The sequence below is a fragment of the Podarcis cretensis genome (genome assembly GCF_951804945.1).
Source record: "Podarcis cretensis genome assembly, chromosome: 16".
In the NCBI taxonomy this organism is placed as follows: domain Eukaryota; kingdom Metazoa; phylum Chordata; class Lepidosauria; order Squamata; family Lacertidae; genus Podarcis; species Podarcis cretensis.
In genome coordinates, this window is record NC_137186.1 from 8,810,590 (window position 1) to 8,837,896 (window position 27,307).

The 27,307-nt window shown below is 48.4% G+C and overlaps 1 protein-coding gene across 1 annotated transcript in view; it reads right to left on the reverse strand.

The window, feature by feature from the left end:
* Window positions 1-1,167: 1,167 nt before the first annotated feature.
* NPR1 (natriuretic peptide receptor 1) overlaps window positions 1,168-27,307 on the reverse strand; it is a 62,104-nt gene continuing 35,964 nt past the window's right edge. The window contains exons 9-22 of the mRNA XM_079957954.1: window positions 26,590-26,664; window positions 25,677-25,754; window positions 20,009-20,113; window positions 14,714-14,785; window positions 11,759-11,918; window positions 10,479-10,634; window positions 9,034-9,202; window positions 6,978-7,124; window positions 6,320-6,443; window positions 4,280-4,348; window positions 3,675-3,849; window positions 2,429-2,527; window positions 2,018-2,109; window positions 1,168-1,799 (exon numbers count right to left, since the gene is read on the reverse strand). Coding sequence (XP_079814080.1) covers window positions 1,737-1,799; window positions 2,018-2,109; window positions 2,429-2,527; window positions 3,675-3,849; window positions 4,280-4,348; window positions 6,320-6,443; window positions 6,978-7,124; window positions 9,034-9,202; window positions 10,479-10,634; window positions 11,759-11,918; window positions 14,714-14,785; window positions 20,009-20,113; window positions 25,677-25,754; window positions 26,590-26,664 — 1,584 coding nt within the window. The 3' untranslated portion in view covers window positions 1,168-1,736. The remainder of the gene's footprint in view (window positions 1,800-2,017; window positions 2,110-2,428; window positions 2,528-3,674; window positions 3,850-4,279; window positions 4,349-6,319; window positions 6,444-6,977; window positions 7,125-9,033; window positions 9,203-10,478; window positions 10,635-11,758; window positions 11,919-14,713; window positions 14,786-20,008; window positions 20,114-25,676; window positions 25,755-26,589; window positions 26,665-27,307) is intronic.

The window sequence follows — 27,307 nt, forward strand, 5'->3', positions numbered from 1 at the left end:
TCTGATGTCTTTGGAGGCATTGTAGGAACTTGAAATACCAGGCAGCCCCAGCTTCCCAGTGTTGCTCAGAGTACTGGACTTATTTTTAAAAGAAAGAAAAAGAAAAAGAGGGTATCCCCCCAGCCAGTCGTCAGTGGTGAGCCCTGACAGTTATCCCAAGATGCCTGGGGCCAACACCAGTTCTGGTTTCCAGTTCATGCCTTGGCAGTCCCCGGGAGTGGAGAGGGCGCTTCCTTTCTGTGTGAAATTTGGGAGACTTCGCTCGTATTCCCACAAACACCTGCTTTTTCAGAGTGTTGTTTAGTAGTAAGGCCAGACTGCATTCCCCGGGGCCCAGCTCCTGTGGTTCCTTCCAGAAGGAGGTGAAGCCGGAGAACAGGAACTCACAAAGAGACCAAACAGGTTGCCTCGCCGAAAGGGCTCACATGTCAGCCTTTATTTACGTTATTCACGGCGTCAGACTCACAATCCCCCCACCCCCGCGGTCCCCTGTTTGCACATGACCAGTGGAGAGGACGGATTTCATGCTGGCCAGCTCCGGCAGTTAGTTCATAAAGGGCTGAACTACACAATAGGTTGAATTCGTTATCACAATCATAGGCAGCTGCGTCATTGGTTTTGTAAAATGGCGGGCATGGCGAGGAGTGGGATGGAAGTAGCTTCCCCAAACATCATAGCCCTGATGAACTCTCTCTCTTTCTAAATGGTCATTGCTAGGGATGGAAGCTGGTATTTGTGTCAACAACAGCTTTTCCTCCAACGCAAAGGGCATCTGGAAGGTGATTTTTTTTGCCATAATGTGCGTGCACAAAGGGTTAAGCCAAAAAACAAAACAACCCTCCCCTCGTTTCTCTCCCCATCTCTGCTTTTCATAACTTGCTTAACATAACTCGCTCCAGAAACCATACCTCCCTATCTCTCTCTCAACACATGCACACAAACACCCCGTTTTAACAATATAGTCTATTTTCACTCCCAGCGATATGCGAGGTAGCAATAACAAGTGCCTCTGAGCATGTGAAGAGCGCCATTCCCCCTCCGCGACAAAGTCATCACAACCAGATTATATGTATCCGGGGGTGCGGGAGGCAAAGAGATCAACATCAGAGGAAGGACTTTCAATACGGTTCTACAGATCGCATCTTGTTATTCAGGGAAGGCAGAGAGTGACGCATACATTCATTTTATTATAAAGCTAGAGCTTTTTTTCAGGGGGCGGGGTGTGAAATCAGCAGCGGGTCATATACAGGCACGAGGTCTTGCGAGATGCTTAGACGTCCTTGCTCCAGATGCCAAATTCACAAGGGAGCGTCAGATGTCCAACCAGCTTACACAGAGGGAGGGCCTGGTGCAGTTTGTTGAGTCTACCAGGCATCGTGAAGGACTATGTCTGGTTGACGTGGTCAACAGGGAGCTGACGTGAAACAGGGAAAAAGGAGACAGGGGACACACATTCGTAGCGATGGCTGCTCCAGGCCACGGGTGTCCAGTCTTTGGGGGCTCAGAGCTGGGTCAGAGCAGCTGACCTGCTCAAAAGGCCCGAGGTGGAGAATTTTGGGAGTGCTCCAAGGGAGTAGGGTCCTGGGGGCTCAGTCCGGGATCCCCCTGACCCCCGGAGGGTGCCCTGAAAACAGAGGGTCTTTGGTGGCAGGGCAGAGACGACGGACGTACCCGCCTTCAGGAAAGCAGGAGGGTTAGGAGATCTCCTGGGAATCCTGGAGGAAGGCCGCAACTCTTCAGCCCCGTGTACTGCTCACACGCTCCCCCAACAGCCAGTAGGTCCGGAGTTTGCCCTTCCCCTGGAGAGATGAGATAGGAGGGCTGTTCAGACATCAGACACCAAACCCAGCACGATGTCCCCACCTGCCGCCCCAGGGCAAAGAACAGAAATCTGGCGCATAGATACACTCAGTGGCGGCTGGTGCCCGTTTAGGCTATATTGGGGTACCCAGACTGGTCTCAAGCTTTGAAGACAAAAAGGCAAAGGTTAACAGAAGAACTTTGCCAAGTTCCTCACCTTCATCTCCACATCCCCACGGAGCTCCAGATCAAAGCACCCAAACTCCTCCAGGATGGACTTGGTGGTTCCTGACAAGTGGATCTTCAGAGCTGGAAGGTGCAGACAGAAATTAGCGGGTTTGCACTGTTTCAGCCAAACCTTTGCATACATGTGAGGTGGGGAGGGCCTCTTTTAAAGCCGTCCCAGTCGGCGTCCAGCACCGCATGAGTAAGTTCCAAAGTTTCACTGTGACAGCGTATCGGTGAGGGAAATAAGGTGAGGTGGGAAGCTGCGCGCAGCATCTCAAAATCCAAATTCAGAACACCCAGTTGTGTGACGGGGCGGGGGCTAGATGGTGAAAAGGATCTGGCCCGTGAAGCCATCAAAGATCGCCTGCCCCTGCCCATCCCACCCAAAATAGCAGCTCACCTTCCCCGTTGGACTCCATGCGGGAGGCTGTGTTGACTGTGTCCCCAAAGAGGCAGTAGCGAGGCATCTTCAGACCCACAACTCCGGCACAGACAGGGCCTTGGGGAGCAAAACACAGCAGTCGTTGGGGATGGGGTGGGATGAAGACACGAGTGTGGAGCTTTTCAGCTCCCATCCAGTGATGGCTAGTGCCCATTAAGACTGGTGGGGCAGAAGAGCCCAATAGCAGAAGGAACCAGAGCCAATGGCAGGCATCTTCTTCCCTTCTTCTACACTGAGACTGAGGAAGAGGAAGCTGCCAGTCAAGGCCGCCGCCCCCCCCCCGCCCCCTAGACTGGCTGTTAGGCAGAAAGGCAGGCAGGTGGAGACAGGCTGAGCCTGGTGGGGCACTGCCCCCTCACCCAAATGGGTCAGCCTCAGCCGCTCCCACCACTTTTCCCTGAATTGCCAGGATCAGGCCCTCTCCGCCCTGGAAATCAGTTTGTGCAGACCTAACGACAAGACCATGTGAACCATGCTTCTGACTGTATACGTGGAAGGCAAATCTGAACTGTAGATAGCGCAAACCATGGTTCATCAAACCGTGCTACATCCTAACCAGCCCACTGACAACCGAGCCAGCCTCTAATTCGCTCATACAGTCGTACCTTGGTTTTCAAACGGGATCCGTTCTGGAAGTCCGTTCAACTTCCGAAAACGTTCGAAAACCAAGGCACGGCTTCCACTTGGCTGCAGGAGCTTCCTGCTGCACTCAGTCAGAAGCTGCAGAAGCAACATCGGATGTTCATTTTCCAAAAAACATTTGCAAACCAGAGCGCTCATTTTTTGCAGCGTTCAGGAGCCAAAATGTACGAGTACCAAGGTGTTCGACAACCAAGGTACGACTGTATATCATTTTTGTTAAAAACGCAAAATGAAGTATTCCATTGCAATTCCAGTTTCTCTCTTCCCAAAGGAACACATTCCCAAGATCAGGGTGAAGCAACACCTCCAAGTGTGAATGTAAAGCCAAACACTGCCTAAACCGTGGTTTGCAAACCACTTTCAGATCCCGTTGTTTTTTTTACCGTCTGTTCTCAAAACCATGGCTTATCAAATCACAGCACTACATCAGACGTCACAACAAACCATGGTTTGTTTGTTTTTGCCTAAGCCATCTCAGCTTTGAAGCAAGCATGGCTGTCCTGCCCGTGACCAAGGCGTCTTAAAGGAGGTCCCTCTTTTCACACTCCCACTCATTTCTCACCGCTGTGGATCCCGATTCGCAGTTTGAGCTGCTGGTCCGGCCGATGGTGAATCTTGAAGTTGCGGACAGTCTCAAGAAGCGCCAGCGACATGCGGGAAATCTCACGGGCATGCAGCCGTCCGTTGCGCACCGGGAGGCCCGACACAACCATGTATGCATCGCCGATGGTCTCCACCTGGGCAGACATGGCAGAGAGAGGGATTCATGGAAGGGACAAGCATTTCTGTGCACTCAACACAGATCAAATGCCCCCTCCTGTAGGTCAGTCACCTGATCCGCTGACTTCATGGCCAAGCCCATTTGCTTATCCCCTCCCTGCCCAATCTCTCTCCCTGCCCCGCAGTGGCATGTGGGCTAGTCCCCTAGATGTTCCCAGCAAATTAGAGTATTACAGTATAAAAGCCTAACACCTCCTTACCAAGGCCCAGGAAGCTTCTGCCTGGTTTAGAGAGGCATGATGCTCACATGAATGACATCATGATGTCCGTCCCCACTCCACAGTCTCCCTCACAAGTTGATGCCTCTAGCCCTAACCCTACGAAAAATTTCACTGCACATCACTGCTGCCCCGCAACCTCAAGCTGGCCAGGCCAAGAACCTCTCACCTTGTAGACATCAAAGTTATCAATGATGGCATCAAAGCAGGTGTACAAGTCGTTGAGCAAAGCGACAACCTGTGAATGGGAAGTAAAAGGGGATTGATCTTAATGACAGGGCTGGGGCTACGTTGCGCTAAGGGCGGAGGGGGTGGGATAAAAGATTCTCGATTCTGCAGCTTCAAATGAAGTATGATTTTACATGCCCTGCTTGGGGCCTTCCCACAGGAGTCTGGTTGGCCACTGTGGCTATGGACACACCATATCTTTAAAGGATGTAGCTTCCCCCTAAGAATTCTGGGAACTGTAGTTTACTCCTCAAAGAGCTATAATTCCAAGCCCTCTAAACAAACAGTTCCCAGGATTTTTTTAGAGGGATGCCGGTGATTGAATCTGTTTTCAATAGGGATGGGCAACTGTCTGTTTCGGTTCCTCTACGTTTCTGAAATTTTCAGTCACCCCAGATTACCTGAACATTTGTTCCCCTCCTGCTCAACCCAGTCACCTCCATGACATGCTCGTCTCCCCGGTGATTGATGCCTCCCTGTGCTTCGCTGTTTTGGTCACCCACCGTCCTTCTTTCCCTTGTTACCTCCGTGAGCTAACCGCCGTTGTCCTGGTTACCTGAGTTGCCGCAGCACCTGTGAGGGCAAGGCTCGGTAGCCGTTGATTACCTAATTGATTCCCTCTCTGCCTACCGAGGGATGAGGCTGGGGCCAAAAGTGCAGAAAGGCAGGAGGTCCTGTTGTGTTGATCAAGCGAGGGCAGGAGACCAGGCTCCTAGTACTTCTACAAGGCCTAGCTGAGGGATGGGGAACTCCCCCCCAAAAAAAATTCAGTGCTGCATCCAGCAGAAGGTACCGTATTTTTCGCTCTATAAGACACACCAGACCATAAGATGCACCTAGTTTTTGGAGGAGGAAAACAAGAAAAAAAAATATTCTGAATCTCAGAAGCCAGAACAGCAAGAGGGATCACTGTTCTGGCTTCTGGGATAGCTGCGCAGCCTGCATTCTCTCCATAAGACGCACACACATTTCCCCTTACTTTTTAGGAGGGAAAAAGTGAGTCTTATAGAGCAAAAAATACGGTAACCCCCCATCCCAAACTGCCATGCTGTTCTCTCTCCTCATCTCATTCCCTCTTTTCTGCCACCCCTCTCCCCTCCCTGTCTCCTCACCCAGTGGACTGATGCATCTGTTTCTCACCCCACCCCACCCCCTTCCCACTGCCCCCACCCGGCATGCTCCCCCCACCCACATGAAATTAGGCCAAGGGCAAATGCAACCCTCAGACCTCAGGTCGCTTATCCAGTCCGGACACTCCACACTTCTGGGGAACCCCAGGTGCTGATGTTGCATCCCCTTCTGTGCACAGGTGCCCAAGAGCAGGCCATCAGCTCAGCCTAACAGTTTCAGAGTTTGAAACCCAGGGTCCCTGACAGGATACCAGTAACTAGGTATTGCGGGGATGGGGGGTGGGTAGTTTAATTCAGTTCATACTTCAAGGTGAACCTACCTAACTCCCACTTTCTCAAACAGTACACAAACCGAAACAAAGCCATCCTTTGAGTCACTCTCACACTTCTGAATTTTGCAAGCACTGTGTATGAAAAGGCATACACTCTCTTATGGCCAGAGTGTTGAGTAACTTAGTGTGACAGAAAAGAAAAGAAAAGAGAAAAGAAAAGAAAAAAACATTTGATTGAGAGGGATGAAATTGGGTGGCAACACTTCTTAAAGGGGCATACTCTTGGCAGGTATTATTTTTTATTCTGTCATTATAAGATTTTATTGAAGCTTTTTCATAATACAATAGAATAAAAAAAATTCTAAATGAAAAACAAAACAAAAAAGAAAAAGAAAATGCACAGTCCTTTCTCACTCTCTTTCTCTATATACGGTATATGTTAAAAAAAATGCAGATTGATGTGGAAATGGGGAGAATAAAATTGAAGACTGGAAAAATGAGGATTGGAAAAGAACTGTTGTCCCTATTAGAAACACCTTCTCCTGTTCTGCAACCACTGCCTTGGTCCAACCCATTTACCTGCATGGGGGTGCTCTCTGCCGACAGGGCAGTGAAGCCCACGATGTCGCTGAAATAGATGGTGACGCTGTCAAATGCCTCTGCTTGCACCGTCTCCCCGCGTTTCAGCTGCTCCGCCACTGAGCTGCACCAGAGGGAAAGTAACGCACATCACTGCATTTCCACATACCAATTGATTAACCACAATTAGGAGTGAAGGCAGACCTGATTCATTTTGTGTCCACTGGAGAAGTGGGGCTCACTGTATAGCTATCGCATATACAGGCCTTCTTTTGCAGATTGGGCTCAGAGCAGGGACCTGTGCAGAACACGAGTTATTTTTGTTTAGGGCACAGACCGGACTGTTTTGCTGGCCTTTGTTATCAGTCACAAAGGAAACCTGCTCCCACAACATTTTTAAATTGCTGGGCTGTGTGGAGTGCTGATTGGATGGGCCATGCAGAGCGCTGATTGGCTGGGCCCTTGTGGTAGGCAAAGAACGGAGCCAGGCTGCACAGTGTGCTGATTGGCTGGGCCCTTGGGGAAGGCAGGAAACAGCTCGGCTGTGCAGAGTGCTGATTGGCTGGGCCCTTGTGTATACCACTTCTGAACATGGATGCTCCACAGAAGGAGCATGGCTAACAGATACTGGTAGAGGACTGGTGTGGGGCAGACTTACTGGGGCAGAATCTGGTAGAGCAGGGCCTCTGCCTTGCGCTTCTCCTCCAGGTAGGCCTGTGTGCGCTCCTCCACCAGCTCCTCCAGGTTGTTGGCGTACTGCTCCATGCGTGACAATAACGTATCCAAGAGGTTGCAGCTGTTGCCCCTGCCACACAGACAGTCAAAGATGAAAGCAACCGAGATTCTAGGCCGCCGCCACCTCTGCCAAGGATATTCCGGGGGGCCCTTCTCTGCATTTCCAGCTTTCATTTAGAAGAAAACACAAACCAAAGTTTCTAGTCCCTCTGTTTTGCGGAGGCAGGATCCTACACCCTAAGAAGCAAACCAACTCCTGCCTCCCAGTTTTCTAACCAATTGGTCAGTCAGTGGGAAAAACTGAGGTTTCCACACATACATCCCCAAACCTCTCTCCATCCTTCAGCTAAGCAGAAGCACTCAAGGAGGGTGCAAAGCAGGGATGCCGGGAGGCGTGGTCTGGGGAGAGGGGGTGTGGCCTGCAGACAGTTCTGAGGGCTATAGAGGATTGGAAGGACACATTTGGCCCCAGAGCTCCCAGGCCCTTGCTGGAAGGAGGAGGGGGACATTTTGGGTAGCATCCAATGCTAATTCCATTCAGAGCAAGCCCACAGAAATTAAAGGGCCTTCATTTCAATGGGTCCACTCTGAGTAGTACTAACATCAGCTACAACCCTTCACTGTTGTGATAGGAATTTTATGGTCTTAAAGGTAAAGGTAAAGGTACCCCTGCCCGTACGGGCCAGTCTTGACAGACTCTGGGGTTGTGCGCCCATCTCTCTTAAGAGGCCAGGGGCCAGCGCTGTCCGGAGACACTTCCGGGTCACGTGGCCAGCGTGACATCGCTGCTCTGGCCAGAGCCAGAGCCGCACACGGAAACGCCGTTTACCTTCCCGCTGGTAAGCGGTCCCTATTTATCTACTTGCACCCGGAGGTGCTTTCGAACTGCTAGGTTGGCAGGCGCTGGGACCGAGCAGCGGGAGCGCACCCCGCCGCAGGGATTCGAACCGCCGACCTTTCGATCGGCAAGCCCTAGGCGCTGAGGCTTTAACCCACAGCGCCACCTGCGTCCCTTTTTATGGTCTTAGATATATGGTAATGTTCATAAGTGTACCAACCAAGCACGTACATAGATCAGCACAGGAAGACCAACCTGGAACCATTTTGATTCCTAAACTGTGTAAATGTTTTCTCTACAAGATCAAAGTGGGAAACCTCCCCATTGTCTCTTTCCTCACAAATCCTGCCTTAAGGGCACATTTAAGATATGAATAGGGTGTGAGCCTGTGACCTGGCCCAGGAACTAAATATTTATCATTACAAAAGACTGCCCAGGCTCCCCAGGTAATCCAATCAAGTGACCTGCCAGACAGGAGATAAACAATGACAGGAGAAAACAACATTCTAATTTCTGTTTTAAGACCGCCTTTTCTGTGATGTAGGTATGATGTATCTGAAGGGTGGTCTTAGGTTACACCCCTTCTGTGATGTATATATGATGTTTCTGGGCGTGGTCTTGATCTACAGGGTGGCAATTTCAAAAGTCTTTATAAGGCCTTGCACACCATTTTTCGGGGTCCTCCTCCTTTCCTGCGTGTGAGGGGAGCACCCTGTTGCAACAGATCAATAAAGATCAAGCTTACTAGCTGCTTTGCTTCTCAATATTCTCTGGTTGGCCTCTGTTATTCTCTCCTACCAATAGGGAACTTATGTAAGGACTCTATATGGGCTCTTGGATACCCCATAAGGGAAAAGGGCAATTTTTGTTTACAACACTGTTCTCAGAGATTGCTGAGGGCCGCAGGAAATCAGGTCAAGGGCCGCATGCTGCATACTCCCGCCATAAGCCCCTCCTTCACATTTCCAGGTAAATGCCCTGATTTTCGGGCTGCGCCTTCCCGCTTTTCATCAGGGTGGAATGATGAATTTAATCATCACACGGCTCCTTTCTGAAAAGGCGCCTGTGCACATTGGGGTGAAAACAGGTAACGACGGCCGCCTGTCAGGTGGTGCTTGTGGGGAGGGATGCAGTGAGGTACCTGTCAAATTTCCGCAGCATGCCTTTGATGTGGTGGAAGTCGGGGCGTTCCTGGGGGTCTTCGGCCCAGCACCGCTGCATCAGTAAGACCACCTCCTCAAGGTTGGACGGCAAGTTGACTGAGGGGCGGAAGGGGGGGCGCTCGCTGCTCTTCACTCGCTCGATGATTTCTGAAAACGGCACACGGGCAGGGGAAAGGGGGACCAAAAATAAATTATTGCGAGGGGACATGTGCATGGGTAAGAAAGAGACATTTTAATGTGGCAGCACCTGCACTTTGGAATTCCCTGCCTATTGTTACCAGACAGGCTCCCTTCACTGCACTCTTCACTGCCTGCTGAAAATGTTTTTGCTTAGACAAGCCTACCCAGATGTTCAGAAAATTGATGCAAGCTTTCACATATTGTTATTTTAAGATTTAATGCATTACTGTGTTTTTATATATGCTGGAAGACGCCCCCGGCAGCTGGGGCAACCAAGTCAGATGGGCAGTGTACAAATTATCATCATCACCATCATGATTATTATCAGTGCTTTTTTTCTGGGGGGGATGCAGGGGTATGCATACTCCTAAACATATTGTGGATCTTTGTACTTTTGCCCATTTACTGTATTTATTTTCCTGATTTAAGCTATAAAATGGTGATTTTCTTGAGTCAAAATGAGAGTACTCCTAAACATTTTTTAAGAAAAAAAGCACTGATTATTACTACTATTACTTTTGAAAGTCTTAGGTAAAGGGACCCCTGACCATTAGGTCCAGTCGCGGATGACTCTGGGGTTGCAGCGCTCATCTCTCTTTACTGGCCGAGGGAGCCGGCGTACAGCTTCCGGGTGATGTGGCCAGCATGACTAAGCCACTTCTGGCAAACCAGAGCAGTGCACGGAACCACTGTTTACCTTCCCACCAGAGTGGTACCTATTTATCTACTTGTACTACGTGCTTTCAAACTGCTAGGTTGGCAGGGGCAGGGACCGAGCAACGGGAGCTCACAGGATTCGAACCACCGACCTTCTGATCGGCAAGTCCTAGGCTCTGTGGTTTAACCCACAGCGCCACCCGCGTCCCTTGAAAGTCTCAAATTATGGCTAATTTTTCTTACTGGTGATTTTGTTGTTTCATCTTTCTTTATAATGTATATATCGCTTGATTGAAAGAAACAACCCTCGACATTTTATGAAGCAAATACACTGGAAAAGTGTGTAAAACAACTTCTTTACCAGTTGCGCAGGGGAAGCTGTGGAGGAATGTGGCTGGATCCCAAAAGTCAGAGGTGTGGGGAACCTGCAGCCCTCCAGAGGTTGCTGAACAACAGCTGCCATCAACACATTGGCCATGCTTGCAAGGGCTGATGGGAATTGGAGTCCAATGACATCTGGAGGTTCCTGCACCTTGGCAGTGACCTGGAGGAGAAATTGGCATTTTCCGTTCACCCAATTTCTTACCTTTGGGGCTCAGATCCATGCCTTCCACGTAGAAGACACTGTTCCGCAGGGCAATCTCCTGCAGGATAATCCCGAAGCTGTAGACGTCGCCTTTCTGGGTGCCCAGGAATGGGTTCGACTCCATGCGCAGGAGTTCGGGGGCCGTCCAGAGTTTCTCTGGGGGAAAGGGGGTGGGAAGAAGCAGAGTCAAGCAGGGCAAGGGAGCAGGAGTCAGTCGCTATCATCTTGACCTGGAAGGAGACCCATGGTAGGCCTGGGGAGGCCAAAGGCCAGAGTTCTTTGAGCCAGGACAGTTACAAAAGGTCACACGGCTTTTCAAGCATCAGAAGCTATGGGCTAAATCCTTCTCAGCACAGACCCACTGAAGTTAATGCACCAGTTTCCAAGGGGCTAGTAACACTGCATACAAATTGCAGGATCACCTTATGCCATATGTGTCCACTCGACCATGTGGAACTGTTAACAGGCAACACACTTGTAAGAAATCCATCTTTTACTGCGGCGCCACCTGCACTTTGGAACTCTGCCTATTGACATCATGCAGGGACCTTCTTTGCCTTACTGATTTTGGTACCTACTTAAAAGCTCACACCCTCCAACATTTCTCTGATGAAAATAGGGACTTCCTATTCAACAACAACAGCAAAACAATTTTATTATTAATATCCCATCCATCTGACTGGGTTGCCCCAGCCACTCTGGGCAGCTTCCAACATACAGTATATAAAAACATGATAAAACATTTAAAAACTTCTCTATACAGGGGTGCCTCAAACGTCTTCTAAAGGTTGTACAGTTACTTGTCTCCTTGGCTCATAGGTCACATAACTCCATACCCTCCAACATTTCACTGATGTAAATAGGAACATCTTAAGGAAAAGTGGGACATTCCAGGATCAAATCAGAAACCAGGACAGCTTCTGTAAATCTGGGACTGTCCCTGGAAAATAGGGAGACTGGGAGGGTCTGAAATCATTTTAATGTTAGGGTTGGCCTATCCAGGCTTACAGAATGCCAATGTGCATTTTTAATCTCTTCTTAGCTTACTGATGATTTTAAAAGTTAATTGTTTAGCTATTGCTTGAAAATTTCCCCAGATGCTTTTACAATTCCTGTTTTTATGTTTCCTTCTTAAAAACCACTTTGATCTCCCCTCCCACCCCCACCCCCCACACTTACAATCAAGTGATATCTGCATTTTGTTAATAAAAATAAGAATTTCAGAAACCCTAACCCCCCACACCTGACCCCTCCCCTCCCCTCCCAGCCGTATCCCTCACTGGCAAACAGTGCGTGGGAATCATCCGTCTCGGGCGCCTGACGGAAGCTCTCCAGCCCGTAGTCCGTGATCTTCAACACGAAGCGACTGTCCACCACGCAGTTGGAGGACTTCAGGTTGCCGTGGTAGCTTATCACACTGTTGTGGAGGAAAAGCATCCCCTGGTTGGAGGAATAGGGGGGGAAACATTGGAGTGGAGGGAGAGAGAGAGGTCTAAGAGCCCTGAGGCTTGCGTGGGGCAGCAGGCCCACTCTGCTAAGTACAGTGGTACCTTATGTTAAGTACTTAATTCGTTACGGAGGTCCGTTCTTAACCTGAAACTGTTCTTAACCTGAAGCACCACTTTAGCTAATGGGGCCTTGCGCTGCCGCCGCACTGCTGGAGGACAATTTCTGTTCTCATCCTGAAGCAAAGTTCTTAACCCAATGTACTATTTCTGGGTTAGCGGAGTCTGTAACCTGAAGCGTATGTAACCTGAAGCATATGTAACCCGAGGTACCACTGTATGAGGAGTGCAGATGAAATATACTGAGAGTCGCAAAGTGATTTCATGCCCTTTATTCAGCTCATAGTGGTGAGGAGGACTGAATGAATGTCCCCTCAAAGTATCTGCTTTATATACATTATTTACACAATGGGCTGCACATGATTGGCTAATTCTGGAATTCTACTGTAAGCCAATCAGGTTGTGGATTCACTTATATCTGGAGCATGATTGGGTGGTTCCTGCCAACCAATCATACTGCTGCATTGTTCTAGGACCAATCAGACTGCTGCATTCTGAATCCTATTGTTCTAGGACCAATCAGACTGCTGCAATTTGGATCCTATTGTTCTAGGACCAATCAGACTGCTGCAGTTTGGATCCTATTCAACTCAGTACATAACAGCAGATCTTGCATGGGCATTTTGTGTTACACTGATTTAAAATCATAGAATAGTAGAGATGGAAGGGACCATGGGGGGTCACCTAGTTCAACCTCCTGCAATGAAAGAATCTTTCACTCAACATGGAGCTCAAACCCACAACCCTGAGATTAAGAATCTCATTCTCTACAGACTGATCTATTTTGCGACTGAGCTATGTCTTCTGCCTTCAGTCCGAAATCTAGGGACGGGCAAATCCATCACTTTCCCTTTCTCTCTTTTCTTCATCTTTTCCAGTCTTAAATTCTCCACATTTCTGCATCAGTTTGCAAAGTGTCTCTTAATGGAAATTCCTCAGCCTTTCAATGCAAATGCATCCTAATGTACACAGATTTGTAAGCAGTTTCCCCTGTTTTACACACTTTTCTTGCAAAACAACTTCCCTTGATATGATGCACTTCTGTATTTTAATCTCTCTAATATGTGCATAGTATTTATAATCTGCCTTTCTCTCAAGCTGGGTGGCTTACATTTAAAAACAACATTATAAAATGCAAGGTAATAAAAACGAACTAGTTAAGAGAATAATTGCGATACATCAGAAGACATTTAGACCCTGCAATTAAAATGCAGTTTGCCCTGACAGCAGCCCAGTGATCAACATCATCTGCTCCAGAGTTTCCAAAATCCTGTCTGGACTAATATTAAGGTCTTATCCTGCCGGTGGAAGGCTAACACAGAGAGAGCCTGCCTGACCTGTCTTGGGAGGCAATTCCACAATATGGGAACAGCCACACAGAAAAGATTGCTTCCCATATATGCATTTTCCTACGTTTTGCTTGGAGAACTGGACTGCAATATTTTGTAGGAAAGTTGTGCTTTGGCTCAGAAAAAGTGTGAATTAAATAGGTTCTCCTTTGAATCTAAACTGAAACATTCTCCATCTCTACTCCCCTGTTGCTGTTGGTATACAATTACCACCATCCCCAGCTGGCTTAGCTCTAGTGGCGGCTGGTCCATTAGGGTCAACTGCCCCACCGACCTCTGCCTTCAGCCAGCCCTGCCCCCCCAGCCCCCTCCTTACTTGCTACCTGTCTATGGGGGTGGCCCTGCCTCTCAGCTTCCTCCTTATTCTCAATCTTGCCCCTTGTAGAACTCAGCAGGGAGGAAGAGGATGGGGACAATACTAGAATTAGTTGGCTCTGTCTCTCATTCATTGCTCTGGCGCCACCTACTGTTGGCCTCCCTGCCTTCTGCCCTACCAGTCGCAATAGGTATTCTTTTGCTATTTTCCTACTGAAAAACAGCTCCCCACAGATGCTGCGGCCCTCCCTGAGAAAAAGGTATGATGATCTGTAGGTTTCCCCCAGTACAGAAAACGAGATTTGGAGAGTCCGTATGTTTGCAGGATGTGTGTGTGTGTGTGTGTGTGTGTGTGTGAAATTAAGATCAGGGAAATGGAATGGGGAGAACGGGTTCAACCCCTGCTCCCTCCCTTGCCCCACAGCAGGAGGGTTTGCGTTCAACTTAAAAATAGAAAGCTTGGGAAATCACGGATTTCCTCCATTTCGTGACATTTTGGCCCTTTGGTCTGGTGCAGAGATAGCCGCTAGTAACCTCCCTCACGTTCAGAGGCAGGATGAGTACCAGATGTTGAGGGGAAAGGACAACGGAAGGCTTCGCATGCCAGCTTCACATTCCCCTCGCAGAGCTACAATTGCCAGAGTGGCTTAACCATCAACCCCTCTTCACGGGAAACGCTGGGAATTGTAGCTCTGTGAGGGGAATGGGAGTCTCCTGACAGCTCTCAGCATCCTTTGCGTAGGGCGGTTCCCATAATTCCTTGCGGGGGAGCCATGACCGTTCAAAATAGTCTGGCCGCGGTTTTAAGGTGTGGGTGGCCTGCATCCACCACCCTCCTGAATTTCGCCTGCCTGCCCCTCAACTGGACCCCAGCGGCAGCCCTTCTTGAAGCTAGGCCGAGACATGACAAGCGCTGGGCGCCAGTTGCTGGGAGAAGGAGAGATGGCCATGCTTGTGCCCTGCTTATGGGCTTCCCAGAGGCAGATGGAGGCATTATTAAAATTACCTTGACGATGTCACTGGTGAGCGAATAGCGGAACATCCAGTCCAAGGTGATGCTTTCATTCTCCAGGATGTCCTAGGGTGCAGCCAGAGGTGGGGAATATTGGGTTAGATTTTTCCTGATTATAATTCCAGCGCTTCTGTTTCCCTTTTCCAACCATGGGCAGTACCTGTTGTGTTATGGAATGGTGGCTTTTTGGCCTAAATATTGGCCTGTCGTGCTGAATGTTATTCAGGCCAGAGGGCGTGGTGTTACAGCGATGAATGTCACTGGAAGACGTCCCCTTTCCTCCGTCCTTTCCGCAAATGCATGCATCCATTCCCCACACAATTCCCCCATGAAGACGGCAAAAAAGAACCGCATGCTGGTACAACCACCCCAAATTTTGTCACTTGAGTCTGACATATTTTCCAAGGTTAAGAGGGCTGGAAACGTTATCCCCAACCCCTGGGAATCAAATAAGACAGAAATGAGCGCTAAACATGTGTGCCATATTCCATTGGTTTTTCAGCTCACATTTCTCGCGTGGAGGAAGCTCAAATGTAACGTGGAAATTAACAGGAAAACAGAGAAATGGAATGAAGTGATGTGTGAATGAAGCCAGAAAGATGGAGGCATCGACACAAGTTCAGGAGGACTGTCTTGAAGATATGCTGCTGAGGGCACAAATCTCTTTTTGCACACGCAGCCCAGTGCATTCCGATCCATGGCTTTTTTATGCTTAAGGCCTTCGTCCCGCAAATTCAAAACCTAGCGCCGTTTGCAAATAACTAAACCTGAGACTCCACAGTCCAACTCTTGATTTCACAGCATGTTTAGAAATTTTAGGTTTGTCTATTTACAGTATTTTTTAAACGTTCAGTGTGAATTTTTCCAAACTCAGCACTTTACATATCCTGCTTGTTTGGGGAATTTTCTTTTTCTTTTATGAAAACAAAACAGGAAACTCAAGTCTCAACAACATCCAGTTTCTCAAACAATCTCAGCACACACATGCTAGGAGACTACACATTGAAATATTCCCCTCTATTAAATTTGAGAATATCTTTTATTTCCCATAACCCCACCTTTCAGTACAAATGCCCTGAGGGCATCTTGACAACCCAGTTTATTTTTGTAGTTGTAAGTTGTTTTAAAATGTTGTGGTTTTTTTTAAGGTTGTGTTTGAAAGTTGTAGCCCATCCTGGGACCTCAGGGAGGCGGGAGAGTCAACAACAACAACTCTAAAATTTCTCTCCCACCTTTCCATTTATCCTCACAACCTCGTAAGGAAGGTTGCAGCTAAGAGAGAGAGGGAAAGAGAGAGAGGGAAAGAAAGAGAACAAGGGAGAGGGAGATAGAGCACAACCAGCTCAAAGTGGTTCAGTTAATGCTTTATGGAACTGTAAGTGTTTAGGGCAGAATTTGAACCTGAGGACTCCCTGGTCCTAATCCAGCTCTAACCACTACACAACATTGTCCTGCACCTTCCAGTCCCTCTCCCCATGCAGAGCCCATCCCGGTTCCAGCCGCCTGACCATTTTCTCCCCTTCTGCTCTTTCTTTCTTTCTTTCTTTCTTTCTTTCTTTCTTTCCTTCCTTCCCCTCTTTCCTGCCTCCCCATTTCTGCCTCCTCTCTTTTATAAGAGGAAATGCTTATCTTCAGCAGGCAGCCAGGAATCTAGGACTGTCGAAATCTCCCTATCTCCCACCCCCCGCACGCCGCCAATTCTTCTCGCTCATCCACCGCGCTATAAATCATCTCTCTTGGAATCGGCTCTGCCGAGAGGCCTGCAGTGCCCCCTCGGCGCTCCTTTTAATTAAAGGCTTCGACTGCCCCCGCCTCAGCCCTCGGCAGGGCTGCGGCCGAGGTGGCGGGTGCGGAAGAAACGCCGCCACGCCAGAGGACTTTCCGGCCCTACACACAAGAAAGAGGCCTGATCCTGAGCCTTGTTCTCTGCAGCACAATTCCCGCATGGAATAGCCACATGTCAAGGCCACGCATGTGCACAGCCGACGTTCTCCACAAGCAGACACGCAATAAGGTTTCCGTTCTCCTCGCAATCCACGCTCTTTCCGTTCCACCGCGGTTTGGTTCCTGCTACGCCTTTCGTCCTGCCACCCGCCATTTAGCGTGGTTTGTTTGGTTATTTATGCAATCTATGTAGATTGTTTACATAAATTGTGAGTTTAACGGAAGAAGTGGCCCACCCATTTATTTATTTCATTTCATAAAGCTTGTATTTATTTATTTCATAACAACCGCTTGATTGTGAAAGAAAGAAAGAAAGAAAGAAAGAAAGAAAGAAAGCCTCAAGGAGCTTTACGAAAAAGATAAAACGATAACATTATCAACAGGAAAAAAACCGACAACAATAATTTAGGGCATTTGAAAAGTTAAAACGGCAATAAAAACAGATTAAAACTAACATCAACGTTCTAAACACATATCGCTCGACTGTAAAGAATTTTTTTTTAAAAAAATGAACATCTCAAGGTAGTAAGGCCTGAGGTCTAATTTCAATGTAAAGGAAGTCTTAAAATAATGGTGTTGTGTTTTTTTGATTTGTTTTTTTTAAAAAAACACATTAATTACGCATTGATTGGAGGCTTTTAAAAAAACCCAACAACTGATTGTACTCGCTGGATTGATACTGATTACATCTGCTGGTTTGATTTTTATTCCTGTTGTGGGACAAAAACGCCAACGGTGCCAATTCCCACTTCTCTTGCCAACAGAATCCTCCATCATCCCTGCCAGCGAGACGCATTTGGTTGCCGCTTGGCAACACACAGCCAGAGCGATGCCCGAGGATTGAGGCTGGCTGGCACAGGAGGCTTGCAAAGCTAAAAACGTGATTCCTTTTACTGCTCTAGGTGGCAGCCCTCATGACAGCAGTGTGGGCAACGATGGCCAGCGAGCACCAGACTCTCCTCAGGCCTACAAAATGGCCACCCTGTGGCCAAGGGAAAGACTAAGGGGAGTGTTTGTCTTACCCATTGCAGACCCACAAACACAAATAACTCAGGCCCATTAATTTCACCAGACCTACTCAAGAGTATGCCCGCCAAATCAACAAGCACCATCATTAATGAGGGCCTAGGCTCTCTCCGAGTCTACAAGATGGCTGCCCTGAAAAAGAGGGAAAGCCTCCGTTTCCAGCACCAAAGTTAATGCAGGCTAAGCTTTCCTCAAGTCTACATGATGGGTTATCCGTAGCTGAGGGAACAGCCTATCATCTTCCATTGCCAGCACCATCGATAATAAAGGATAGGAAGTGCAAGGCTTCCCACAGGCCTACAAAATGGCCGCTCTTTTGCTGAGGGATTGGCCACATTATTAGCCTCCACGGCCAGCAGCATTAGTAATTAAGGCTGAGGGACACTACGCTCTCCTCAGACCTGCAAGATGGCTGCCCCATTGCCAAGCGAATGGCCAGACTGGTCTTCATTGGCAGCAGTAATAAGAAAAGCAAGTGCCTTGAGTGTGGGTTCAACTAAGTAACCCAGTGGTTTTCAACCAGTGTGCTGTGGCACCTTGGGGTGCCTTGAATGATGGTCAGGGGTGCCGCGGGCAACACTGGCCTCTGTCCCTCTTTCCTTCCCTCCCTCCCATGATACCCTCTTGGGTCTCTGTGTCCCAAAGGCTTGTGCAGCTGTTTGTTGCGGCAGCCCTGGCTACAAGCTCTGGGGCTGGCCAGGGGGTGCTTCCCAGGCCCCTGTGGGGCAGTGGCACCTCTCTTTGGGGCAGGAGGGAAGTTCAGAGACCAGGGGCGCCAGCTTCAGCTGCCCAGATGACTCCCAAGGAGAGGGGAGAGGAGAGGAGGCTGAGGGAACACTCCACAAAAGGAGGGTGTTCAAAAAGGGGTGAGGGGCTGCTGTCTCTGCAGGCAAGGAGTGACATAACTGGGCTCCTGAGCCCCATAGGGGTGCTGCCGAAAGAATATAGTTGGTCAAGAGAGCCATGGACCCCCAAAAGTTGAAGTACAGTGGTGCCTCGCAAGACGAAATTAATCCGTTCCGTGAGGCTCTTCGTATAGCGGTTTTTTCGTCTTGCGAAGCAAGACCATTGACAGCTTAGCAGATTAGCGCTATTAGCAGTTTAGCGGCTTTTAGCGGATCAGCTGATAAGCGGCTTAGCGGCTTAGGAAAAGGGGGGGAAAAGGGGGGGGGAAAACCCGCAGGAACTCGCAAGACATTTTCGTCTTGCGAAGCAAGCCCATAGGGAAATTCGTTTTGCGAAGCGCCTCCAAAACGGAAAACCCTTTCGTCTAGCGGGTTTTCCGTCTTGCGAGGCGTTCGTCTTGCGGGGCACCACTGTATTATTATTATTATTATTATTATTATTATTATTATTATTATTATTATTTTATTTATACCCTGCCCGACTGGCTGGGTTTCCCCGGCCACTCTGGGCGGCTTCCAACAAAATATTAAAATACAATAGTCTGCTAAACATTAAAAGCTTCCCTAAACAGGGCTGCCTTCAGATGTCTTCTAAAAGTCTGGATTTAGGTTTGATGAGGCCCTAAGCTGCTGAAGGTAATGGGGCCCTTTATATGTCCAGCTGTCCAGCTGTCCTTTGTCAACAACAAATTGCCGCTGTTTTTTGTGCTGAATATATGCTACATGGTAATTTATGGGCCTAATAGGTATCTAAAGCCGTTTGCGCATGTTGACATGCAACCAGTCCATGCAGAATGTAGGCACCCTATATATAGAAAGAAGCAAACCTGTGATATTTTAGGGAGCAGGCTAGCATGCGGGGCCTGTTACTTACATCACAGGAGCCTACACAACACAAAACACTGCTGCTGTATGTAGGTTTTATTTTATTTGTTTTTTATCTTATATTTTGGAAATGGACATCCAGGGTTTTTTTCCCTTTAATTTTTTTGGGGGGCCACCAAGAGAGTGGGGTCCTAAGCTATAGCTTGTTTAGCTTCTACGTAAATCTGGCACTGGCCTCACCTACCTATAAGGAGAGAAGTTGAACAGGGCAGGAGTTGTTAACATCCAAAAGATATGGAAAATAAGGTCTTGAAATAATTAAAAGAATCAGTGGTGAGGATTTGCTAAACAAACAAATTGAATTAGAATATAAGAAAGGGAGGTATGAGGAGGTCTGGAAAATAAGTTAAATGAAAATAACTAAATGGAAACTTTATGTGTTTTTAAATTGTTTTTATTTTTCGTATTTTTGTATTTTTGTTTTTCCTTTCTTTTTGTTTTATAATGTATTATCTTTGAAAACCTTAATAAATATCTTATAGGAGTTGTTAACATCCAAGCATGCTTTTTCGCCACAACTCTCACGTACCTGGAGACTGCCACGGGTACAATACTCTGTCAAGATGCAGATGTTTGGGGGATCAATGCAGGCTCCGATAAAGCGCGTCAGGTGCTTGTTCTGAACATCCCGCATCTGGAGAGAACATGGAGGTGTGGTTGAAGTGCCCAAATCTTGCCGGGGACCCAAGCAACATAAACACACACACAGAGCAACTGCAGAAGCTACTTAACCCTAGCCAGAGGATTAAAATTATACAGGCAATGACCGTTTTAGGAAGGTCTGATATGTGTGCGACTGCGTAGGCGTGCATCGCGCTGAACCCAGAAATGACCCAAAAATGTCACCAAAAGGGGTGGAATAGGGTGCAGGCTTTTTCAATGGTGTTTCCAATATATGCCATTTCACTTAAATGTGTGGTGTCTCGGAACGTAAACCCCACATAAATGGGGAGTTGCCTGTATGAAGAAAAGAAAAAGCGCCACATTTTTCTGAAATCACTATTGACTGCTGCTATTGCAAACGCCCCAATGTGAGGTGCATATCCCATGTTTTGGGGACTCGTTCATTCAAAAGTATTGAGGTTTTTCTACATTTCGACCGAAAACAGAAGTTTTTGTAAAATCTCATATGGGAGCACCTTCATAATTTTAATACCCCTCTGGCTGGGTGAAGGCCAAGAACCCTTCAAGTGCAGCTCCTGAACATTTAACTAGATCCAGTGATATGGTGCATAGACTCGCAGATGTAGCAGTGTGCATTTTGACAGCATCCCTACTGAACCATCTCCCTGTCCAGCATTAACAACCGAAGACTTATTTTCCCCACGACTTAGCAGGCAGCAGAGGAAAAATTAAATCCAGGAGATTTACTGACAATGAGACCTATGATAAAGCACAATGTAATTTATTCAGGGACGGGAGGCAAAGCGAAGGATTTTGTGCCCCTGGGGTCCTTTCCATCTAGGATTTCCAGAACTGGTGCAAGCACATTCTGCTCTCCCCGCCAAACAAAAACCCACCAGAGAGCCAGTATGGTTAGCGCTGGACTATGACTTGGGAAACCAGGGTTCAAATTCGCCACTTGGCTACCAAGTTCAGTCTTGGGCCAGTAACTGCCTCCCAGTCTAGCCTACCTCACAAGGTTGTTGTGAGGAGGGGGAGAACCATGTACACCAGCCGGGGCTCCTTGGAGGAAAAGGTGGGATACGGATGCAATAAACAAAGAAACAAACAAATTCCACAAGTTTAGCAACCCAGTGCAGGATTCCAGAAGGCATCATAAGCAAACAAGCAAATGGGAGACTTCACAAGGGAGTGTGATGTCCATCCGTTCCCCACAAATAAAATAACTGGTTGCTTCATGTGGAACCTCTCCTGGCACACAGGCAACATGGTTTTAAAAATAGAAATTTGGAGGAATCCATAAACAGGAGTCCACAAGAATTTTTCAGCAGGGAAGGAGGAATAAAACACTGGAAGAGGGAGATCAGGCTACTTAAGTCTTTTTTTATTTAAGGCAGCTGAGAATCTGGAGGTTTGGGGTCATCATAGGGGTGGTAGGGAAAGGAATTCCCCCACTCAGCGGACACCCATGGGCATAAGCGCCAAGAGAAGCAGAGGGGGAACTTGGGACAGAAACATCCCAATTCCACGAAGCAGGGAAAGCATCAGTTTGGGACGGAAGGAATTTGCGCCGTGGGGAGCTGAGCACATGACAGAGTGTGCGCATGTGATTGATGTGCGGACGCCTTGCCAGAGGGAAAGCATGCTTTCAGACACACACACACACACACACACACACGCACACCGACACGTCAAAAACAAGCAGGTTGCAAATATCTCTTCCTCGCCAGCTATTATCTTTGCTTGCTCAGATGCCCCTTTCGTGAGCCAAACCCCTTGTTTATCTTCTCCTTCGCACACACGTAAATTCCTGTTGCTTTAAGCTGCTCCGGCTCTTAATTAAGGAGGAGCAGATGGCCGGCTCTTTGCCGCTTCCTCGCTAATGAGTCATTAGCCCTCTGCGCTGCTGTAGCAGCACCCGGGTGCCACTCTGCACCGCTCTCTGCCTGCTCCCTATGCGCTTTCTCTCCCCGCTAATGAATCTACCACCCGCTCCCCCCAAATACCCCAGCAGCTCAATGACCCTTGCTGGTGCCCCACTAAATTCATAAAATCATAGAATACCGTTGGAAGGGATCCCAGGTTTCATCTAGACCAACCCCCTGCAATGCAGGGGTCTCAACTAAGGCATCCATGACAGTTGGCCATCCAAACTCTGCTTAAAAACCTCCAAGGAAGGAGAGAGCCCACCACCTCCCAAGGGGGACCGTTCCACTGTCAAACGGCTCTCACTGCCAGAAAGTTTTTCCTGATGTTTAATTGGAATCCCCTTTCTTGTCACTTGAAGCCATGGGTTCGGGTCCTACCCGCCAGATCAGGAGAAAACAAGCTCCTCCATGGGACAGCCCTTAAGGTTGTTTGCCCTTAAGGCAGGGGTCAGCAAACTTTTTCAGCAGGGGGCCAGTCCACTGTCCCTCAGACCTTGTGGGGGGCCGGACTATATTTTGGGAAAAAATAATAATGAATGAATTCCTATGCCCCACAAATAATCCAGAGAGGCATTTTAAATAAAAGGACACATTCTACTCATGTAAAAACACGCTGATTCCCGGACCGTCCGCGGGCTGGATTTAGTAGGCGATTGGGCCGGATTCGGCCCCCGGGCCTTAGTTTGCCTACCCATGCCTTAAGGTATTTCAGGATGGCTAGCACATCTCTCCTCTCAGTCTCCTCTCTTCCAGGCTAAATATACATAAATTGCCTTGAAAGGAGAAAAACAACAACGAAGGACCCATCTGCATTTGTCCAACAACATCGGGAGACCAAAGATTGAGAAAGCCTGGGCTAGAGTGTCGGACTGGGCAAGGGAGTGGCTAGAACCACCCCTCAGGTTGGTCCCGGGTAGGGAGCTCAATAAGAAACTCAACCAAGATTCCTACAAGACCATACCCTTATATTAATTTTACTGCAGTAAAGTGAGCACAGGTTTAACACTTATACACAAACAGCTTAAAGGTAAAGGTAAAGGGACCATCAGGTCCAGTCGTGACCGACTCTGGGGTTGCACACTCATCTCGCTCTATAGGCCGAGGGAGCTGGCATTTGTCCACAGACAGCTTCCGGGTCGTGTGGCCAGCATGACTAAGCCGCTTCTGGCGAACCAGAACACTACACGGAAACGCCGTTTACCTTCCCGCCGGAGTGGTACCTATTTATCTACTTGCACTTTGACATGCTTTCGAACTGCTAGGTTGGCAAGAGCAGGGACCGAGCAACGGGAGCTCACCCCGTCATGGGGATTCAAACCGCCGACCTTCTGATCTGCAAGTCCTAGGTTCTGTGGTTTAACCCACAGCGCCGCCTGCGTCCCTCACAAACAGCTTACATCATGTTAACTGCATAACTAGATCCACCTTGGGCATTCCACGTCAGCCAGCCACGACATGACATATTCAGGTTCTGATCCAAACCCCAGTGGCGTAGCACAGGGTGGGGGGCCACGGACCCAGGCACAAAATTCTGAGGGGGCACAACAAGGTGCCCCCACACAGGTGCTGGCTTCCACAGGGATCCCTGCCCCACCCTGGCAAAGGGGCAGAGCAGCTCAGGCCCACATTGAGTGGGTGTGCGTGGACAGGCAGGTGGAGCAGGGCGGCCCCACTTGGCTCCAGCAAAGGGGCATTTCAGTGGTGGCAGTGTCTCGCCCACAGCGGATGCTGGCAACCCACGCTATGCCACTGTCAAACTCCTTTACAGGTCATTAGCTGGTACAATAAACTAACTTCAGATCAGGACAGTGACAGCAAACAAAAGCAGATTACACAAAGGTTGCTCTTTAAATTTAAACATCCAAATCTTTTATCACCCTTTTCTCTTCAATAGGCATAGTCACACATTAGCGAGGGGCCTCTACACCTCTTCCTTGTAATAATCAGGTTCAAGCTAACCGATGCTTAGCAAATATGAACGAACGTGTATCAAGCAACAGGATATATGCTCATACGTTGAATTATCTGAAATATTAACAATCTCTAATGACTTTTTATTCCTAATCCCATTAGCTCCTTTGCTACCATTTGCGGTGCTTCTGCAGCAGACGCGGCATTAAATCAACAACTCTGTGCTCACCCTTGTGTTTGCAAGAGCAAGAGCAAATGCCCTTTGTCCTGAACAAGGTCAATCCATAGTTTTAATTACTTTTGTTATAAGTGTCTATTATGCAAGGGGTTTTAGAGGGAAGCAATTCCAAATAACAGGGGAGAAGCATTTTTTCCCTTCACACTAAGACCTGGGAGAGACCACCAGTGGCATAACGTGGGTTGCTGCTCACACTGCCAGAGTGACACCCCCCCCCCAGGAGCCCCACTGGCCCTTAAGACCCAAGTTTGAATCAAAGAACTGTAGAATTGAGGGGGACCATAAGGGTCATCTAGTCCAACCCCCTGCAATGCACAAATCCTGCTCACAGCCATCCCTGATTGGGCTCGAACCACCAACCTTCTGTTTAACAGCCAGACGCACAGACCCACTGCAACACTGAGGGCTGTTATTATTATTATTACAGGCCTTATAAATTAATACAAGAACCTCAAACCTGGTGTGGGCGGGGCCATGGCCCCAAAGTGGGAGGGGCTTGCCAGAATCCATAACACTCTTTGTCTCCTTGCCACCCCCTTTTCTGTCTCTCCGACATGCCCCTTCACACACACACACACACACACACACACACAGCATGGAAGGAAATGCACTTTCTGGAGGGCTGGTCTGGACGACAAGAGGAGTCTCACGCTGTACAGAGTTACAGGTTGCTGTATTTATAAAGGCACAAAGAGGAAATCATGGTTTTCATAAGAACATTAGGAGACCCTGCTGGATCAGGCTTTGGAAGATAAGGGATTAAAAAAAGAAAAAGATCTTATCACAATTCAGATAAATGTTAATACAGTGGTACTTTGGTTCTCAAACGCCTTGGTACTCAGACAACTTGGAACTCAAAACACTGCAAACCCAGAAGTGTTCCGGTGTGTGAACAGTCGAACGTGCTTCGTTTTGAGTGTTACGCTTCCGATGTGAGGTCCACACTTCCATTTTGAGTGTTACGCTGAGACCTGTCTGTTTTTGCTACTTATTTTGCCTTTTTGTTTTTGCGGCTCTTTTTGTTTTGTTTTTGTGACTGTGTGGAACCCAGTTCAGCTACTGATTGACTGAGTGATTGTGTGACTGCAGTACATTGTTTATTGCTTTCATTTTATGGATCAATGCTCTTGTTGCTGTTTGAGGGGTTGTTTTTAAAAATCTGGAACGTATTAATCCATTTTGCATTACTTCCTATGGGAAAGTGCACCTTGGTTTTGGAACGCTTGGGTTTTGGAACGGACTCCCGGAACGGATTAAGTTTGAGAACCAAGGTACCACTGTAAAAGAGTATTGTGCACACTGTGTGGCTGTTTGCTTAGAGAACCTTGTTCAGCTGAAAAGGAACTGGTGCATGCACAAAATAATTGCAATAATCTTGAGGCTCCATCAGCAACCCCTCCCCATTCTAGAGGGACAGACACCACCCAGGCCCTCCACCACCAGCCATTCTGGAGTCTTTGCCACGCTCTCAAAGGGCATTACAGCCAGCTGCTTACATGTTTCAGCTCGAAAAGCACCTTCCGCGTCAAATCGATCCGTTTCCTGTTTACATGTTTCACGGCCACGAGGTTCCCCTGAAAGGAGACGCAGAAATCAGGGAGGAGGAGAGAGGGAATCGTGCTGCTGAGGTTGCAGGGGGAAAGAAGACTGGCCAGTTCGGCCGCTTTGCAAGGAAGCCGTCTGCCTACCCATTGACTCATCCACCTGGGCCAGCTCAATGGTTAACCTCAGAAAGTTGAGCCTGTTGCAGAAGGCCAGTGGAGGCTCACCATAGTCCAGCATCCTGTTCTCACAGTGGCCATATGCCCCAAAGAACCTAGGGATCCAGATAGACTGCCTGTGAACCTGGAGGCTCCATTAAAGACGTCAGGAGAGCCTGGCTGCTAGATCAGTGTCCAGCATCCTTTTATCACAGACGTAGCTAGTGGCCATTGATGACTTTATCCGCCAGGGGAGGAGCAAGAGGCGCTATGGCGGGGGTCAGCAAACTCTTTCAGCAGGGGGCTGGTTCCACTGAATCTTGGACCTTGTGGGGGGCCAGACTATATTTTTGGGAGGGGAAATGAACGAATTCCTATGCCCCACAAATAACCAAGAGATGCATTTTGAATAAAAGGACACATTCTACTCATGTAAAAACACCAGGCAGGCCCCACAAGTAACCCAGAGATGCATTTTAAATAAAAGGACACATTCTACTCATGTAAAAACACGCTGATTCCTGGACCGTCCGCGGGCCGGATTTAGAAGGCGATTGGGCCGGATCCGGCCCCTGGGCCTTAGTTTGCCTACCCATGCGCTATGGGTTGGCCCTACCTGGTCCACGAGACCTGCAATGAACACCCCCACCCATAAACATCGGCGTGTCCTGTCTTCCAATAAGGACAGAGTCTTCTTTCCAAGGTTTACCTTATAATAAGCTGTCTTGGCATACACCTGGAATTGTCCCTCTGTGGTGAGAAGGGAGCCATAGTTCGAGCCTCTCTGAGGAAGGAAAGCAGAGAGGGAATGTCTGGTGGCAGAGCAAAAAAACCCCAAAATACCTTCTCACCCTCACCCCAGATCTTCCTTTGCTGGACAAGCACAGCCTGAACAGAGTTAAAACCTACAAATCTGCACGTTTCAGGTGTGAGGATCCGAATTCCCAGAGAGGTTTATCCACCAACCCGTCTCTGCAGGGATCTTTGGGAATTGCAGCTCTGCAAGGGGAATTAGGGGAGGGAGGTTCTCCTGATAACTCTCAGGACCTTTAACAAGTGAGAGTTCCCAGAATCCTTTGGGGCAAACCGTGATTGTTTAAAGTGGTGCCAAAGTTGTTTAAGCAGAGTGCAGAGCCTGCATGGTGCAGTGGTTACTGCTGGAGGAAGACGGGGGAAAAGACCAGGGTTCACATCCCCATTCGGTCATGAAGCTCTTGGGCCGGCCCCTCCCTCGCAGCCTAACCTGCCTCAAAGGGTTGTTGTGAGATGGGGAAGAGAACCACGAATGGAGGAAAAGGCGGGATATAAATGGAATGAAGGAGGAGAAGAAGAAGAAGAAGAAGAAGAAGAAGAAGAAGAAGAAGAAGAAGAAGAAGAAGAAGAAGTTTTTATTTATACCCTGCCCATCTGGCTGGGTTTTACCAGCC